Below are 20848 nucleotides of genomic sequence, written 5' to 3' on the forward strand. Positions count from 1 at the left end.
CCAATCTTCTCAAAACTCTGGATTCTGATAGAGGGCCATGAGACTTAAACCTGAGTGCAAAAATGGAGGCTCTAGACCCTTCCAGAGCTGAGATATGGAAACTCAAAAATTCCACCCGGAAAAAAAAAACGACAGTGGTACCCCTTTCGTTTTTTTTTCTTCGGGCGAAAAATTAAGTTTCTCCAATCTTCTCAAAACTCTGGATTCTGATAGAGGGCCATGAGACTTAGACCTGAGTGCAAAAATTGAGGCTCTAGACCCTTCCAGAGCTGAGATATGGAAACTCAAAAATTCCACACGGAAAAAAAAAACGACAGTGGTACCCCTTTCGTTTTTTTTTGTTTTCGGGCGAAAAATTAAGTTTCTCCAATCTTCTCAAAACTCTGGATTCTGATAGAGGGCCATGAGACTTAAACCTGAGTGCAAAAATTGAGGCTCTAGACCCTTCCAGAGCTGAGATATGGAAATTCAAAAATTCCACCCGGAAAAAAAAAACGACAGTGGTACCCCTTACGTTTTTTTTTTTTTGGACGAAAAATTACGTTTCTCCAATCTTCTTAAAACTCTGGATTCTGATAGAGGGCCATGAGACTTAAACCTGAGTGCAAAAATGGAGGCTCTAGACCCTTCCAGAGCTGAGATATGGAAACTCAAAAATTCCACCCGGAAAAAAAAAACGACAGTGGTACCCCTTTCGTTTTTTTTTTTCGGGCGAAAAATTAAGTTTCTCCAATCTTCTCAAAACTCTGGATTCTGATAGAGGGCCATGAGACTTAAACCTGAGTGCAAAAATGGAGGCTCTAGACCCTTCCAGAGCTGAGATATGGAAACTCAAAAATTCCACCCGGAAAAAAAAACGACAGTGGTACGTACCGCTTTCGGGTTTTTTTTCGGGCGAAAAATTAAGTTTCTCCAATCTTCTCAAAACTCTGGATTCTGATAGAGGGCCATGAGACTTAAACCTAAGTGCAAAAATGGAGGCTCTAGACCCTTCCAGAGCTGAGATATGGAAACTCAAAAATTCCACCCGGAAAAAAAAAACGACAGTGGTACCCCTCTCGTTTTTTTTTTTTTTTCGGGCGAAAAATTAAGTTTCTCCAATCTTCTCAAAACTCTGGATTCTGATAGAGGGCCATGAGACTTAAACCTGAGTGCAAAATGGAGGCTCTAGACCCTTCCAGAGCTGAGATATGGAAACTCAAAAATTCCACCCGGAAAAAAAAAACGACAGTGGTAACCCTTTCGTTTTTTTTTTTTCGGGCGAAAAATTAAGTTTCTCCAATCTTCTCAAAACTCTGGATTCTGATAGAGGGCCATGAGACTTAAACCTGAGTGCAAAAATGGAGGCTCTAGACCCTTCCAGAGCTGAGATATGGAAACTCAAAAATTCCATCCGGAAAAAAAACCGACAGTGGTACCCCTTTCGTTTTGTTTTTTTCGGGCGAAAAAGTAAGTTTCTCCAATCTTCTCAAAACTCTGGATTCTGATAGAGGGCCAGGAGACTTAAACCTGAGTGCAAAAATGGAGGCTCTAGACCCTTCCAGAGCTGAGATATGGAAACTCAAAAATTTCACCCGGAAAAAAAAAACGACAGTGGTACCCCTTTCGTTTTTTTTTTTTTTCGGGCGAAAAATTAAGTTTCTCTAACCTTCTCAAAACTCTGGATTCTGATAGAGGGCCATGAGACTTAAACCTGAGTGCAAAAATGGAGGCTCTAGACCCTTCCAGAGCTGAGATATGGAAACTCAAAAATTCCACTCGGAAAAAAAAAACGACAGTGGTACCCCTTTCGTTTTGTTTTTTTCGGGCGAAAAAGTAAGTTTCTCCAATCTTCTCAAAACTCTGGATTTTGATAGAGGGCCATGAGACTTAGACCTGAGTGCAAAATGGAGGCTCTAGACCCTTCCAGAGCTGAGATATGGAAACTCAAAAATTTCACCCGGAAAAAAAAAACGACAGTGGTACCCCTTTCGTTTTTTTTTTTTTTTCGGGCGAAAAATTAAGTTTCTCTAACCTTCTCAAAACTCTGGATTCTGATAGAGGGCCATGAGACTTAAACCTGAGTGCAAAAATGGAGGCTCTAGACCCTTCCAGAGCTGAGATATGGAAACTCAAAAATTCCACCCGGAAAAAAAAAACGACAGTGGTACCCCTTTCGTTTTGTTTTTTTTGGGCGAAAAATTAAGTTTCTCCAATCTTCTCAAAACTCTGGATTCTGATAGAGGGCCATGAGACTTAAACCTGAGTGCAAAATGGAGGCTCTAGACCCTTCCAGAGCTGAGATATGGAAACTCAAAAATTCCACCCGGAAAAAAAAAACGACAGTGGTACCCCTTTCGTTTTGTTTTTTTTGGGCGAAAAATTAAGTTTCTCCAATCTTCTCAAAACTCTGGATTCTGATAGAGGGCCATGAGACTTAAACCTGAGTGCAAAAATGGAGGCTCTAGACCCTTCCAGAGCTGAGATATGGAAACTCAAAAATTCCACCCGGAAAAAAAAAACGACAGTGGTACCCCTTTCGTTTTTTTTTTTCTTCGGGCGAAAAATTAAGTTTCTCCAATCTTCTCAAAACTCTGGATTCTGATAGAGGGCCATGAGACTTAAACTTGAGTGCAAAAATGGAGGCTCTAGACCCTTCCAGGGTCTACTCGTTAAAGGGTGAATACTCGATTCTGATTGGCTGCAGGGTGTCCGTTAAAAAGTGATAGAGGACACCTAGTAAAGTAGTTCTGGTGAAACTGCCTGTTTACCATTCGAAATGAATAAATAAATGCGCTGCCCACAACAGCTGTGAGTAACCATAGCAACAGGCAGTCAAACGCTCTATCAAAACAAACATCTAATACAACAATGAGCGACTTCGTTATTTCTTTTAACATTTATGGAGAATATGGCAACTTTGACGACTGGTATGCTGTAGGTCGACTCTCCGATGCCGGTGAGGCCATCGATGCGAGAGCAGTCTGCGGGCTTACTGGGCTCCGTCTGTCCGTGAGAGACCAACGCATTCTCATCCCAAAGCGCCATATACAACGCTTTTGCAAAAGCGTAAATATCCAACGCACATGGCACCCTTTAACGTCTAATGAGACGCTTCGGTTATGGTTAAGTTTAGGTATGGTGTAGGGTAAGGGTTAGACCACTAGGGGGCACCTTCTGCCCAAATATATCTGCGTCTCATTTGACGTTAAAGGGTGCCACGTGCGTCGGATATTTACGCTTTTGCAAAAGCGTCCTATATGGCGCTTTGGGATGAGAACGGGCTCGAGAGACGAAGCTGGAGCAACGTACTGTCTGCATCAAGTGCCCATCATGGGCAGCAGTAACGTTAACGTTACCCAGCTTTTGTGGATCCTCCTGACTGGCCGACTTTTTCAAATTGCACTATAAATGGAAACGTTGAAATTAAAAAAGCTAGCACGTAGGCAAATGACCCTCTCTTTGATCTGATTAAGTTAATTTATTGCCCTCTATAAGCGCAAATCGCTGGTGCTCAGAACTAATTGTTGTTTTTTTTGTGTTTTTTTGATTGTTGTTTGATTAATTGTTTTATGTGTAATAAAAAAATAACTATGCCTACCTTTGTGTTTCATGAAAAAAAAAAGAGGGTTCTACAAGCTGAGCGGACTATAAATATCTCCGGTTGCTAAATAAACCGTCAGGCAAGTTATTATTTGTAAAAACTAGATTTAGCCTAATTAAAATATAAACTAATGTTTTATTTGGCAAGTGACCATGGTATAAGCGGGTTAATGCCCGACGAGGTGTCCATTGTCAGGTTTTAATGGACCTCCGCTGCGTGTCGGCCGGTTCACGCCTCGCCGTCGTCCATTAAAACCTTACAATGGACACCTCGTCGGGCATTAACCCTTACATAATGTACATTGGCTTCTCCTACTTTTCTAAGTGATATTTAGCACCAGTATATCAGGAAGTGACGAATTTGTTCTCTTCGACTCACTGGATGGAAATGCTCCTTTATTTGCAAATGTTTCTAAATTCGCAACTTTGGATGGAAACACAAGTGTTTTTAAAGGCGACTGTAAGTGCCGAGGAGTATCTCTCACCGTGACATGTGCTGACAGCAAAGCCGATGCGTTTGTGTTCTCGGTCAAACACCACATAGAAGCCCTCCATGATGACGGCACCCATTACTGTACCAGTGCTCGACTGAGACACAGCGAATTTATAACAGTCCTCCTGTGCCGACGCCACGTCCTCCACCGGCCTCAGGTACTGCTGCAGAGACCCGGAAGAGACACATCAGCTACACATCCATGCGTTCCCAAACCAATGAAGATGATGAAACAGATAAATGATTGTGTAGACAACGAGAGCAAGAAGATTATTTGAAGAAGCCGGTAATCTCAGCGTGGTCAGTATATCACTACTGGCTTGTACTTTTGGACCTGCTGTTGTATGAGTCTAGCTTCAGCAACTATACATCTGTGTTTTTTGTTATTCATATACCATTCAATCATTAACTTCTTGCTCTTGATGGATTAATTCAAGGGTTTACAACTCTGGCCCTCAAGATCCTCAATTCCCCTGCCTGTACCATTTCTAGTGATCCGGAAGACCTTGACTACTTTGTTCAGTTGTGTATTTGATTAGGGTTGGAGCTAAATTCTTCAAGTTGGTGTAATCATATGATTGTGCAGTTTCAAGGGAAATTTGTCTTCACAAACCAGGAATGTCTCAAGGTCATTCATTCACCATGTGTCTATAAACATGTCGGTATACCCCACAGTATCCCATTGTGCTTTGTCAAACTTTACTCTTGAAGGACAACTGTTCTGCAACCGGCTCCCAAAACCTGTCTGGACATTTCTAGCAGAGATGGTCTTATGATTGGGAAATACAAGGGTCCGTGGCTTTGCCAGGAGAAAGCATAAAGTCCAAATTAAGCCGGGTGCACACTGCGATTTTGGAAACGATCTGAGACAAATGTAGCAAACCCAAAAAAGGTTCCTCTGGCTAAAATCTGAATTCTTTGATCGTTAGTTTGATATGTTCACGGACAGTCGATTACTGTTGCGATCAAGACGAAATTCTGGCAGTGTCAGAAGATTTGCCTCACAGTCCTGCAGTGACTTCTCCTACGACAACCAGCAAATTGTCTTCGTTTTTCAAGACAAGCCATGACCAAAATTAACGATAGAGATTTCTTTGACGCCACCATTTCCATCCCACATATATGGTAAATATGAAATACCTATAATTTCCAAGAATATATACAAGAAAGATCTGAAAATCAGACATGTCCAGGATGACTGTGACATCGTCACAAAAGCCCAAAACACCAGACCAACTTCCTCTTGACTTTTTCTTGCCATAACAAATGTGTTTTTTAAATTCACTGTTACAACAGCCAGAGAGAGAGAGATGAATGGTAATACGTCCAGTTAAAGCAAATACTGATCTCCAATATGGTGACAACAAATTTTATTATTAACTAAATTAACTGATCATTCAGACCCATTTAGCTTTATCCGTTCTCTTTATATATGGGTTATGTGGCCAGTTATCACCTAGCAGTCTCTTCAATCGGTATGCCATCCTAAAAACTTATCTCGTTATTTTGACTTAATAAATCGTTATTTCGACAAATCTCATTATTACGACATAATAAGTCGTTATTTTGACATAATATCTCATTATTACATCATAATAAGTCGTTATTATAACATAATATCTTGTTATTTTGACCTAATATCTCGTTATTTTGACATAATACATCGTTATTTCAACATAACTATCTCGTTATTTTGACATAAGTCGTTATTACTACATAATAAGTCATTATTTCTACATAAATATCTTGTTATTACGACATATTAAATCGTTATTATGACACAATATCTCATATATCGTTATTTTGACATAAGTCGTTATTTCAACATAAATATCTCATTATAACGACAAGTCGTTATTACAACATAATATCGTTATTTTGACATAATATCTTGTTATTACGACATAATAAGTCGTTATTTTGACATAATATCTCATTATTACAACATAATAAGTCGTTATTTTGACATAATATCTTGTTATTTTGACCTAATATCTCGTTATTTTGACATGAGCCGTTATTACAACATAATAAGTCATTATTTCTACATAAATATCTCGTTATTACGACATATTAAGTCGTTATTATGACATAATATCTCGTTATTTCGACATATCTCGTTAATTTGACATAAGTTGTTATTTCAACATAAATATCTCATTATTACGACAAGTCGTTTTTACGACATAATATCTCGTTATTTTGACATAATATCTCGTTATTACGACATAATAAGTCGTTATTTTGACATAATATCTCATTATTACAACATAATGAGTCGTTATTATAACATAATATCTTGTTAATTTGACATAAGTCGTTATTACGACATAATAAGTCATTATTTCTACATAAATATCTCGTTATTATGACATATTAAGTCGTTATTATGCCATAATATCTTGTTATTTCGACATATCCCGTTATTTTGACATAAGTCTTTATTTCAACATAAATATCTCATTGTTACGACAAGTCGTTATTGCGACATAATATCTCCTTATTTTGACATTAAAATCTTGTTATTACGACATAAGTCATTATTTCTACATAAAATATTTTTATTACGACGTAAGTCGTTATTTAAACATATCTCGTTATTACGACATAATAAGGGGCGCGTTCTAATATGCATTAAGCTAAATTTAGCGCTCTTATAATGAGTTTCTATGGGAGGAAAATGTTGTCATAGCCACAGAATGAAGAAAGCAGAATGATGGTACCTGTGGCAGGATGGAGATTCGGAAGGACTGGTTTCTATTTTCACTCATTAGGTAGAGAGAAATGACAGGGAAGATATGCCAGGGTGTGGTGCCCGCCTGCCAACATACCAGCTGCTCCCCCAGCCAAAAGCCTGAAGGAAACTGTTCAGTCTGTGGAGACAAAGATCTGATTGTGAAAGAGTCTGAAGACGTTTAGCACGTTCAAGAGAGAGTGTGATATAAACTGACCGATGAAGCCGCTTCAATGGCCTTCACAGCAGCCTGGAACACTTTACGAGGGAGACGCAGGTTTGTAGTGCCGCTGTCCACAATACTCTTATCATAGTTATACTGAGAGACAGAGAGAAACAATAAGAATATCTGCTTTTAACAGGTTACACTTTCTTTTAAGGTGTCATTGTTACAGTGTAATTATACATGTAAGTACTGAGTTAATAACATGTACTTACTATAGGGTTAGGGCAGGATTAGGATTTGGCTGAGGGTTAGTGGCATGTAATTATGTACATGTAACAAATACATGTAAAAAGGACACTGCAAAATAAAGTGTTACCCTACACTGTAAGACCTTACCAGACTTTTGTACCGTAAAATACTGGCACCAGTGTATTTACTGTTAATTGTGCAGCTCTTTACAGTAAGTACATATGCTTAAAATGCACTAGTAACAGTCATAGGTTAAATATACATTTCATAGGTTATAATTTCGATGCAATTACAATAAAGTAAAAGAATATTTTTTACAAATGTTTCTTTTGTGCATAGACAGCACACAATCTCATTTCCACACATTTGACAAATGGCTACACTATTTTCAATTTTGTCATTTCATCTGAGATTTATTCAGTCGAAAGGTTAATTGATTTACAGTAGATGTGTCTATGGAAAACAGTGATCTTTGACATTACATTATGTTGAATATCAAAGTTGCTTGTGTCTATTTGTTAACAAGGGATTTGTGGATACATTATTGTTTTGTTTTTTTGTATAAAGTATAAAGTATATATTTTTACTTAAAAATGAAAATGGGCAACTAGAATTGGCAAAGAAGGACCATAGTGACATGGTGTTAATTTTTATTGTCATATATCGGGTTACTATTCAATATATCCACGAATTAGACATATTTCAGGTATCTTCGCTATATAGGCTAATTGAGTGAAATCATTCAATTTGAATTCTTAGTGTTGATATGACATATCTTCATATCTTAAAATATGGGCAATTAAATATGTAAATATGCATATGCCTATATCAATGGCATGAAAAAAAAACATACCTTGTTATTTCGACTTATTAAAGTCGTTATAACGACATATCTCGTTATAACGACACAATATCTCATTATAACAACATAATATCTTGTTATTTCGACATAATATCTCGTTATTACAACATAAGCCGTTATTATGACCTAATATCTTGTTATTTCGACATAATATCTCGTTATTATAACATAAGTCATTATTATGACCTAATATCTCGTTATTACAGCATAAGTCGTTTTTTACGACATAAGTCGTTATAACAACATAATATCTAGTTATATCGGCATAATATCCTGTTATAACGACATAATATCTTGTTATTACGACATAATAAGTCGTTATTTCGACATAATATCTCGTTATTATAACATAAGTCGTTATTATGACCTAATATTTTGTTATTACAGCATAAGTCGTTTTTTACGACATAAGTCGTTATAACTACATAATATCTAGTTATAACGCCATAATATCCTGTTATAACGACATAATATCTTGTTATTACGACATAATAAGTCGTTATTACGAGATAATATCTTGTTATTTCAACATATCTCTTTATTTCGCCATAAATATCTCGTTATATCTCGAATATCCAGTGTTATGAAAACAGTAGGTCAACATATCTACAATGTTCTTTAATTCCTGGTCTTATTCTGCCCTCTAGTGGCATATCGAAATGAATACAAACCTTAACAAATTTACTAACAGACCAAACACAGTAAATAATCATTCTAATAAAGTATATGTAGGCCTACAACAAAATCTGATGAGCTCAGAATATAAACTCAACGCGTTTGCTTCCATGTTAAGCAAATTGGCCAATATACTCAAATGAGATTGACTCAGACGTCAAAAAATGGAGGCGCAAATTATAATCACTAATACAAAATAAAACAAAAATGTCTTTTATACACCAAAATGTCTCTATTTGTACAAATTGCTGCACATTCGTTGTTATTTTAAGCTAAATGTAGCTTAATGCATATTAGAATGCGCCCCTTATTATGTCGAAATAACGAGATATTATGTCGAAATAACAAGATATTTATGTAGAAATAACGACTTATTATGTCGAAATAACGAGATACTATGTCAAAATAACAAGACATTATGTCGTTATAACGAGATATTTATGTAGAAATAACAAGATATTTATGTCGAAATGACGAGATATTATGTTGAAATAAGATATTATGTTGAAATAACGACTTATCAAGTCGAAATAACGAGATATTATGTCAAAATAACAAGATATTTATGTCGAAATAACTAGATATTATGTCGAAATAACAAGATATTTATGTCGAAATAACGACTTATTATGTCGAAATAACGAGATATTATGTCAAAATAACAAGACATTGTCGTAATAACGACTTATGTCGTAATAACGAGATATTTATGTAGAAATAACAAGATATTTGTCGAAATAACTAGATATTATGTCAAAATAAGATATTTATGTCGAAATAACGACTTATTATGTCGAAATAACGAGATATTATGTTGAAATAACAAGATATTATGTCGTAATAACAACTTATGTCCTAATAACGAGATATTTAAGTCGAAATAACGATATATTATGTTGAAATAAGATATTATGTTGAAATAACGACTTATTAAGTCGAAATAACGAGATATTATGTCGAAATGACAAGATATTTATGTCGAAATAACGACTTATTATGTCGAAATAACAAGATATTACGTCAAAATAACAAGACATTATGTCGTAATAACGACTTATGTCGCAATAACGAGATATTTATGTCGAAATAACTATATAATATGTTGAAATAAGATATTATGTTGAAATAACGACTTATTAAGTCGAAATAACGAGATATTATGTCGAAATGACAAGATATTTATGTCGAAATATCGACTTATGTCGAAATAACGAGATATTATGTTGAAATAACGAGATAATATGTCGCAATAACGAGTTGTCAAAATAACGAGATACGTTTTCTTTACATTTTTTTTTCACCTTGCGGTTCAGGGTTGCCGTACTAAAAAAAAACAAACAGACAAAAAAAACCCAGAAGATTTGTTCTCACTTCTTTGCAGTCCATGTTGAGATCCTGTCCGTTAACCTCAATGCGCACAATGATGACCTCATAATACCACTCTCGTCTGATTGGTGTGTACCACAGCTCCCCAACATACAAGGACGGATCTACTCCCCCAATGATCTGGAAAGAGTAAAGACAATCTGTGAATGAACAAATCATTTTTATAGTAGTTTAGTTTTATTTTAGTATTTGTTCTGTCGCATGCTGTTTTACATATACATTTTTAACAGCATGGTAAGTGTGTGATTCAAAGATTTTACTAATTTCATATGACTGCACTAAAACACACACATCATTTTGACTATTTCTATGACTCATTCTTGTCCTTTTAGAGTAAATGATAGAATTTCAAAGAGAGGTCAATGCATGGGTTTCTTCTTTGTCTGTAGTGTCTTGGCAGCAGCGCTCACCATACTGCCCCCTACAGTAGAGCTGCCGGCGCTGTAGTTCTGGGTGAACCCCGCTCCACAGAGCTGCAGAGAAAACACGTCCGGGACGCTGGTCTGTCTCAAAAGAGAGTCGAAGAACGGCTCTAGAGTCTCATCCGGCTGAAAGACGGAAAACCCGATTAGAAGAGACTCTTCATTACGCATTGTGAAGTCACCACAACACAGGAACTGACCCTTGCGATCTCAGCGTAGGCCAGCCCAAGTATTCCCTCCCAGTTGGACCCGTTGATGAAGAAGCGATCCGACTGGGTGATTGCAGCGATGTTGGCCCTCAGAGACACGTTTGGGCCGTGAGGAATCGACACCAGATCAGTGCCCAGCTCGCCCTCCCACCGGCCCTGTGTGTACGGCACATACACACCGCGGCCCAGATCTCTGTACGAGGACGAACTATCAACACAAACAGGAAAGTGTTGCAAAGTTTATAAGCCTTTGTGACGCGACATGACACATTTGTGTGTGTGATCAGTTATCACGATACTCACAGAGACCGATGGTAATATCTGTGGAGGAACGGGTGAGCGGCGGCGCCGACTGCAAAATTACTGCTGCCCGTATCAACCAAGATGTTCAACTGAAACACAAACGGATTTAATCTGTGATTAAATAAAACTAATCACTGAAGAAAAACGTGCAGTGAGTGGTGCGCATCAGTGTTACTTATTTAAGTAATGCATTGGAATATACACTCTAGGGCTGTGAAATGAATAATCGCGATTAATCGCATCCAAAATAAAAGTGTTTACATAATTTATGTGTGTGTAGTGTGTATAATTATTTTGTATATATAAATACACACATATGCACGCATATATTTAAGAAAAATGCGTTATTAATATATAAAATATTTATATTTATGTATATATAGTATATATAAAGTATATACATGCAAATATTTCTTAAATGTATACATGCATGTGTGAGTATTTATATAAAATAACTACACACTACACACACATATATTATGTAAACACAAACTTTTATTTTGGATGCGATTAATCGCGATTAATCGTTTCACAGCCCTAATATACTCAAACTTTTTCATACTTTTCGCATTATTTTTTCTCACCTGAGCTGGACTTGCTTGTTTTTTAATTTAAAAAAAGGGTAACAGTTTATTTTACAAAGCCATTGTTGCATGTTACAACTATGAATTATGCATAATTACATTCAACTAACCACATACCAAATCCTAACCCAGAAGTCAGTACATGTAGTTACTTAAAATACTCTATACTTATACATTTATACATTTTAGTACAGTGTAACAGACACCTTACAATAAAGTATAACCAAAAAGTAAGTGGTGTTTTACAGTAAATGCTGAATGGAAATGTAAACTCACACTTGAACAGTAGAGGGCGCAGCTCAAAACAATTAAAATTCATATTAATTCTCAGTTCTTGCTTTCCCTGGGACTCAAAACCATGACCTAGGTATTGCAAGTGCAATGCTCTACTGTTTCAAGTTTGCAGTGAAACTGTCTTTTGGACCTTGAACCGTCTGGTTCCCATTGAAGTCCATTATATGGAGAAAATCCTGGAATGTGTTCATCAAAAACCTTAATTTCTTTTCGACTGAGGAAAGAAAGACATGGACATCTTGGATGACATGGGGGTGAGGAAATTATCAGCAAAAGTTTTTCTAAAAGTGAACTACTCCCTTAAGGCTTTTAAGTCCAAAGGCTCATCGATTTAGAAACATATTGATAAAACGTCATGTTTATGTCGCATTTCTATACATGTCCAGCGAAACTGTGTGATGATTGCGATTTGGTTTGAGCGACCTCTCCCGTCTCACTGTACTGTCCTTTCATCCAGAGCAGCAGAGGGAGCTCACGAGTTACATGAGTTAATCGGATGGCATGTTTTTTTATGACAAATATGTGGATGCATAGAGTGCCGAAGTTACGACGTCACTCTGTAGGCCAAAACGCGGAAGTGAGTTAGCATTTTAGCATTACGGTTCCCTCGCTCTAAAGTCTATGGGATTTTTGAATGGGTTTTTGCTAAATCTCCTGAAATAAGGTCTGTGGTGAACAGAGCCTCTAAATATTTACACGTTTTGATCTATGACATAGAACACACAGTTATAACCTGCTTGTGTTTTTTTTAACTTTATTGTGTTTGATTGTGTTTTTTAAAATCTTTATATAGGCTTCAAAATGTATAAATTTTGGATTAACTTGTAAAGATTATCTTGATAGACAAAACATGTAAGGGTCACAACCAGTGTTGTAGTCGAGACCACCTCACTCGAGTCCGAGTCGACACCGAGACCATAGAGAGTCCAGTCCGAGTCAAGACCGAGACCAGAGAGAGTCGAGTCCGAGTCGAGTCCGAGACCAGAGACGGTCGAGTCCGAGTCGACACCGAGACCAGAGAGAGTCGAGTCCGAGTCAAGACCGAGTCCATAGAGAGTCGAGTCCGAGTCGAGTCCGAGACCAGAGACGGTCGAGTCCGAGTCGACACCGAGACCATAGAGAGTCGAGTCCGAGTCAAGACCGAGACCAGAGAGAGTCGAGTCCGAGTCGAGTCCGAGACCAGAGACGGTCGAGTCCGAGTCGACACCGAGACCAGAGAGAGTCGAGTCCGAGTCAAGACCGAGTCCATAGAGAGTCGAGTCCGAGTCGAGTCCGAGACCAGAGAGAGTCGAGTCCGAGTCAAGACTGAGTCCATAGAGAGTCGAGTCCGAGACCAGAGACGGTCGAGTCCGAGTCGAGTCCGAGACCAGAGACGGTCGAGTCCGAGTCGACACCGAGACCAGAGAGAGTCGAGTCCGAGTCAAGACCGAGTCCATAGAGAGTCGAGTCCGAGTCGAGTCCGAGACCAGAGACGGTCGAGTCCGAGTCGACACCGAGACCATAGAGAGTCGAGTCCGAGTCAAGACCGAGACCAGAGAGAGTCGAGTCCGAGTCGAGTCCGAGACCAGAGACGGTCGAGTCCGAGTCGACACCGAGACCAGAGAGAGTCGAGTCCGAGTCAAGACCGAGTCCATGGAGAGTCGAGTCCGAGTCGAGTCCGAGACCAGAGAGAGTCGAGTCCGAGTCAAGACTGAGTCCATAGAGAGTCGAGTCCGAGACCAGAGACGGTCGAGTCCGAGTCGAGTCCGAGACCAGAGACGGTCGAGTCCGAGTCGACACCGAGACCAGAGAGAGTCGAGTCCGAGTCAAGACCGAGTCCATAGAGAGTCGAGTCCGAGTCGAGTCCGAGACCAGAGACGGTCGAGTCCGAGTCGACACCGAGACCATAGAGAGTCGAGTCCGAGTCAAGACCGAGACCAGAGAGAGTCGAGTCCGAGTCGAGTCCGAGACCAGAGACGGTCGAGTCCGAGTCGACACCGAGACCAGAGAGAGTCGAGTACGAGTCAAGACTGAGACCAGAGAGAGTCGAGTCCGTGTCAAGACCGAGTCCATAGAGAGTTGAGTACGAGTCGAGTCCGAGACCAGAGACGGTCGAGTCCGAGTCGACACCGAGACCAGAGAGAGTCGAGTCCGAGTCAAGACCGAGTCCATAGAGAGTCGAGTCCGAGTCGAGTCTGAGACCAGAGACGGTCGAGTCCGAGTCGAGTCCGAGACCAGAGACGGTCGAGTCCGAGTCGACACCGAGACCAGAGAGAGTCGAGTCCGAGTCAAGACCGAGTCCATAGAGAGTCGAGTCCGAGTCGAGTCCGAGACCAGAGACGGTCGAGTCCGAGTCGACACCGAGACCATAGAGAGTCGAGTCCGAGTCAAGACCGAGACCAGAGAGAGTCGAGTCCGAGTCGAGTCTGAGACCAGAGACGGTCGAGTCCGAGTCGACACCGAGACCAGAGAGAGTCGAGTACGAGTCAAGACTGAGACCAGAGAGAGTCGAGTCCGTGTCAAGACCGAGTCCATAGAGAGTTGAGTACGAGTCGAGTCCGAGACCAGAGACGGTCGAGTCAGAGTCGACACCGAGACCAGTGAGGGTTGATTACCTAATTTACTTTTATTTACTTAGAGAAATCCTTTTTTTTTTTACTGAATTTACGTTTAAAAAATATGATCAGTTTAGGGTAAAAAGGCCACATAGTAGGTGGTGTTAAAAGTAATTTCATTACAATTTGTCATGTGCAGTTGCGCACTAGAAAATCACCAATCACTGGGCGTGTCAATCAATTTAAAGAAATATTTTATTAACATACATTAATAATCATGAAAAATATTTTTAATTGAACTCGAGTGGACTCGGGAATAATTCCGAGTCCTAAAAAAAAAATGTTCGAGTACGAGTCAATTCCGAGTCCAAATGGACACGAGTCCATGACAAGACCAAGACCATTAAAATATGGTCTCGAGACCGAGTCCGAGACGAGTCTCGAGTACTACAACACTGGTCACAACTCTTTGTTAAACACAGATCTTATTTTTGGCGATTTTCCAAAAGTCTATGGGGAAAATGCATTGCTTTCCGACCGAGGGAACCCATGCGCCGCTAGCTTCCGAGTTGTCCTACAAAGTGACGTCATCACTTCGGCATTAGTCCGGTATCAACAAAGGCACAGGAGGGAGGAGATAGATAAAACATGAAACCATATAAATACACATGATTTGTCTACGTTCTTCTCTGGTATTTTCCATAAATATTTGTATTTATTATCGCAACGGTTAGCAAGTAGCCATTAGCATAGCATATAAATATATTTCTGCCGGTTACCAGAATCCTCATCGGATCGCAAGGAAGTTTGTGGCACAAAGCACTTTTCCACATCAAATACTGAAAATGAACGTTGGCGTGGATTTTAGCGTACACACACACACTGTTAAAATCTGTGCACACACACCTTTTATACACAAAGCCCCAATAATCTCATAGATGTGGCTCAGGTCTGACTGTGACTATTGCTCTGTTGTCAAGAAATGTCTCTGACCTTGTGTGTGTTTGTGAAGGGGTATTTAAGAATGAGATATATTATCGATCTTCCTCGTTCACCAGCGACTGACAGCCTCTCAGTGTTAGACTCACTGACTGAGCGAAACGTGATACGCACTGAGGGAGAGCGAGGCGGAGAGAGTCAGACAGGATGGGGAGCCGGACTTCTCTAGCATGTTTTAGCAGACTGTATTTTAGCAGTTTTAGCTGTTTTTCAATTGCTGATGCTGAGAGTAGGGTGAGTAGGGTGCACAAATGTAGGCCAAACTTTACTGAATTGTTCTATCTCTCCATCGCTATTAGAGAACCGTTCAACAGTGGTTGATGCGCACTTGACCTTCTTACCACATCTGCCGATTCCTCTCCGCAGCTCTCCAGCGTTTCTCGTGTGTGTTAAGAATCGAGCTGACTCCTCATGTCATTGATTTGTCCTGTGGGCTTCCTGTTATTCTGCTCACTGAGTCTGGCTCGTGCGCATCCTTCCTCTCGAAGGCCTGCCTTCACCTCGTCTCTGCGCTTCCTCTTCCTCATTCATTATGTGACCTTGTTGACCAGTCATGATATTATGGCAATGGACCGTTGAAGATGTTTGGTGTGCAAAAACACTAATTCATTTCCTTCCGTGTCATTTTAAGAGTGTGTATGACCAAACGGCGATACTAGCTCAGCGAGTTACCTCTCTCTGTCAGAGGAAAATGGGCTTTATCACTCTGTGAGAACTTAGACCAAGTCTTCCTGTAGCTTTAGCAGTAGAGCATGACACTAGCAATGTCGTGAGTTTGATTCCCAGCAAAAGGATGAATTTAGCAAATGTTTAGCTCAGGGTTCAGGGTGCGATTTCATGTGTTGCGTGACGTCTCTGCGCCCAAGTAGCAGTGATTCGCCTGTGCTTCCCCCTAATATAGTCCCAAGTCAATATCTGCCAAGGAAATCGCCGAGTATTAATCTGCGTCGCTATTTGTACTCGTTGTGAATACGCAGGCCACAAGAAGTAATTACGTGGGTTTGTTTATTGTTTTTAACCACTTTTACTCAGGACATGCTAGCTGGCAACAAGGGAATCCATTCATTGTGCTAAGCTAAGCTAGCGCCGACCCTGTCAAACTAAAACAATGCATGCACTGAGACAAAAATGAATATGCACACATATCTAAATGTAGGAAAGAATGTAAATAAGCCATATTTCAAAAAACGGTGGAGTTTTCCTTTAAGTCAACGGCGTTCATAAACACGCTGAAAAGCGATTACGCGTCTTGATAGCACGCCAAAAATGGAAATACGAATTGGCGTGTCATACACACGCTACTTCATGAGATCAGTCTGCATAAGGACAGTCTTTGACGTGGAAAAGTGCTTAGCGCCACAAACTTTTTTTTCATACGTTTTTGCCATTGATTTACACAACAACAGCGTTTTTCAACAACAGCGGCCTGAAAACTAAACTAAACTGTGTTTCAGCGCACGTTTACACAAAAACAATGTACTAAAAACAGAAAAGTTTTCCATATGCATTTTTTGCATACAAATGGCAACTTTGTCAAAACAATCCCCATTCACACGGATCCGCGAAAACGTCTAAAACGCTGTATTCTGCTGCAGGCCAGTAGATGGCGATGGCACTTTGTAAAGAAACACTGCACTCCTATAGACTGAACATGTAATACGCATGAGTATGACGTCACCGTTTTCAGACTGATCTCATGAAGTTGCGTGTGTATGACACGCCAATTCGTATTTCCATTTTTGGCGTGCTATCAAGACGCATAATCGCTTTTCAGCGTGTTTATTAACGCCGTTGACTTAACATTATTACTGTACAAATATATGACTTACCTCAACCCCGTCCCTAAACCTAACAGTCACTGGGGTTAATGGCATTTATGACTGTTCCCTTACCATCCTAGGAGAGAAAAAGATAGATCTACAGATGTAGATCTACATTTTGCTTCGTTTCGCGTGGACATTTGACGGCGTGTACAGACACGTGGAATCACTCGGACGTTAATGGCGTAGACATACACGGATACACGTGGATAGCTCAAAATGCTTAGAAATAACACACCACTTGACTCGAAAGTGGCGTGTATGTTTACGCAAAAGTCATCATGTCATATTGCCGTTTTTACAAATTCACATTTTTGTAGTTTACAAAATAACGGTAACAAGATAACGGTATCATTTTAAAAAACTTGCCCTTTGAATCCCGTTTTCAACACATTTGTCATGTAAATTGAAGGCCAAAACACACAAAGAGTTTTCCGCTTTGTTAAAAACGGCGTTGTGTAAACACGGCGCAAAGCGCACGTTTTTGAAAACGATACCGTTATCGTCTCCATTAATCGTTAAAAGGTCGCGATCTCGATCCAAAAACCCACGCAATCTTACAATAATTCTGTGTCTATTAAAACTTTGACAAAATCACACCAGAATATTTAAACCCGTCTTTGCACTGCCACTGATCCAAGAACCGTCGGGATGTAGGCTGTATAAAACTACACAGTATCAGTGTGTGTTACAAATATTCATATTAATACAAAAGTACTCAGATATCTCAAATTCAGATACACATTGATGTCTACAGAAGTGATCAAAATCGAGTAAATTACCTTTAAAAGTAACATTGTGCTTCAAATAATGACTGTTACAGGTGTGACTGCTAATACAATGGCTTTATCATTGAATCAAGAGATTTGTTTAAAAAAAAACCTACTAAATCATCCAGTAATGTAACAAGTGATGTCTTCATGAGCAAGTCATTGAGTAATTTATTCAAACCAAACTTTTTAAATAGTTAATTCAGATTTGTTGAACATTTTAAATAGACTGCAGCAATAAACGCTAGTAAATTACACGTTATTTTGTGTAGTTATCTGTCTGTGGGAGAATCGGGATTCTCAATTTATCCAGAATCGTGGATCTGTAGTCTCATTTATGAAAAAAAGTGAAATTATGGCTCTGAAATCACATACTTCCCAACTATACAGTAGGTGGAAAAACGGTACACTGTAAAAATTAATACGCTTAATCTAATCAATAAAATTGTGGCAACAGATTACAAGCAATATTATTAATTAAATTTAACAAATTAGAATTGAGTAAGAATTAATCAAATTAATTCCTTAAAAGTTAACCATTTAAAATGAGTAAAGTTTACACCCAAAAATGTAACAAAAATATCTCACTAACAGACAGACGTCAAAGATTAATTAAGAACTATTAATATTTTATTGCCAACATTGAAGACACCTGATGTCACCAAGCAGAATCACTGAAGGAGAAAACCGTAATTTTAAAACAATCCTAAAACAAACACTGATCACCATAATGGTGACTTAAATGTATGTTTTTGTTTGTTTGTTTGTTGTTGTAAATTTTACCCATTTTAAATGGTTAACGTTTAAGGAATTAATTTGAATAATTCCCAGTACTTATTAAAGAGTATAGACAAAAAGTACCAGGATGAGCTTCTTGTGGTGAAATTCTGATGTGTACACGATGGACACTTTACAATCCCATGAGGCCACGGGAGCACGTCCCAGATTACATTCATACTACATAGAAGAACACACTTTTATCTGCAGCTGTGAAGTAATTACTTATGCAATATAAGTACCTGCTCAAGGGAGTAGCTATGCAATTTCGGATGCATCCCCTCCATTCCCAGGTGTATTACATGTTCAGCCTATAGGCGCGCAGTGTTTCTTTACAAAGGGACATTGCCAACTACTGGCCTGGCAGCAGAACACAGGGTTGAGTCGTTATCGGACTGGGGCTGTGAAAACTGAGCAGTGTCATACACTCATCCCCGTTTCAGCCACAGCTGTGGTGGTGGATAACCCATACACTTCACAAAACAGATTGTGTTTTTTTAATCCCACAGTCAGCGTTTGGTCCTCTAATGAATGGTCAAATATTTCCATAAAGCACAAAGATCTGCTTGGAATGGAATACAGTAATGTGGACTATTAAAATAAATTTAAAAAAAACACCAGTAAACACCAATAACTAGAAGGTGACATGTACGCATATGAAATATAGACTGAAACCAGTTTAACACAGTATTACTATTTAACTGCAGGAATAACTGTATCTCTTTAAATCACATTTTTATTTGTATTTAAATTTTCGAAAACGGGTTCCAAGTTAGATACTGCCAAAATGTAAATTATGTTATTGTTTATTTGGACAAGTTTCTGCACATTATTGTGACAGCCATGCTGAAAGACAACTTCGAGCCCATTTTAGCCTTGATAAATAAAATTAAACGCAATGTGATTATGTTGTCTTGGACGGGATTATGAAATTCAAAATTTTTATTGGCCTTCTTTTCTCATGTCAATACATCACAAACAGTATGAAGTATGCGGTGAGAGAGCCGTGTATCTGGATTCAGTCTCACCTTCTGAGGTGCGGTGCCCACGGCCATTTCGATGTAATAACCTTGTCCTGACTTTCCACGAAGGTTGTCAATCATGTTTACAAAACTCATCCCACGGACTCCTCTGCGTGTCCGGGCGACTCTCGGGGGGCCCCGGGGGGCCGCGGGCTGTGACAGGGGCCCCTGCTGCAGAGGGACACGGAGCAACAGTGAGTCCGAGCTGCCAGCGGAGGTGCTGACCGGGAGAAGGGTCATCAGTGCCCATGAACACAGAAGCACTCGCGGCACCCTCATCTTTACACGCTAGAAAATCCCTTTGTTTAACGTTACTTTAGAACGCGTCGAACGGCGGATCCCGAAGTTCTATTATGGCGTCATCACGCACAGAATGCCGACAGCAGAATGCGCAAATTCCAAATCCCAGCGAGCACTAAAGGACATTCGGGCTCATGTTTATTATCCCTCGTTTTCTCCATCCTCCGCATAGGCTACAAACAACGGCAAACATTCCCGTTATCCACATTTATATGGAGATTCCGAACATAATGTCTATTGCAAAACCTTTTCCGCATGCTCTTTAAGAGACGAACTGTTAAAATAAAGGCGTTCTATTTAGATAAATGCAGGTGGGCATCGCTCGTTTAGAGTTCGGTTGTTGAATGTCTGCCATTGAAATGCGCTCGACGTCGTGTCAATTAAAGCTGTCTTTTGCCCTTTGATAATTTGACAGCGCAATAATCCGCATCTATATGTCCTCAGACCGCTCCTGCCTCTTCCTCCATCTTCCCTGCTGCATCCGCACGCACCGGAGCCTGACCGAAGCCTGACTTGGTCATTAGGATGAATCAATTCTATTGAATGATTCAGTCAGAGCGATTCGCGAAGCGTACGACTGAAGTCAAATAAAATAAATCTTCGGTGGACCCAAAACAACGCGCATTTCACGCAACATTTCTCTTAAGAAAAACAAGCTACAATGATA

The 20848-nt window shown here is 39.5% G+C and overlaps 1 protein-coding gene across 1 annotated transcript in view; it reads right to left on the bottom strand.

Moving 5' to 3' along the window:
* The window catches only part of bace1 (beta-secretase 1), a 71061-nt gene extending 50397 nt beyond the window's left edge, over positions 1-20664 (bottom strand). The window contains exons 1-8 of the mRNA XM_089120881.1: positions 19888-20664; positions 11082-11170; positions 10770-10986; positions 10558-10695; positions 10133-10267; positions 7027-7128; positions 6799-6948; positions 4068-4239 (exon numbers count right to left, since the gene is read on the bottom strand). Of these exons, the coding sequence (XP_088977007.1) occupies positions 4068-4239; positions 6799-6948; positions 7027-7128; positions 10133-10267; positions 10558-10695; positions 10770-10986; positions 11082-11170; positions 19888-20160 (1276 nt within the window). The 5' untranslated portion in view covers positions 20161-20664. The remainder of the gene's footprint in view (positions 1-4067; positions 4240-6798; positions 6949-7026; positions 7129-10132; positions 10268-10557; positions 10696-10769; positions 10987-11081; positions 11171-19887) is intronic.
* Between the last annotated feature and the right edge of the window lie 184 nt (positions 20665-20848).

This window comes from Pimephales promelas, chromosome 16, assembly GCF_988280905.1.
Source record: "Pimephales promelas chromosome 16, fPimPro1.hap1.1, whole genome shotgun sequence".
In the NCBI taxonomy this organism is placed as follows: Eukaryota; Metazoa; Chordata; class Actinopteri; order Cypriniformes; family Leuciscidae; genus Pimephales; species Pimephales promelas.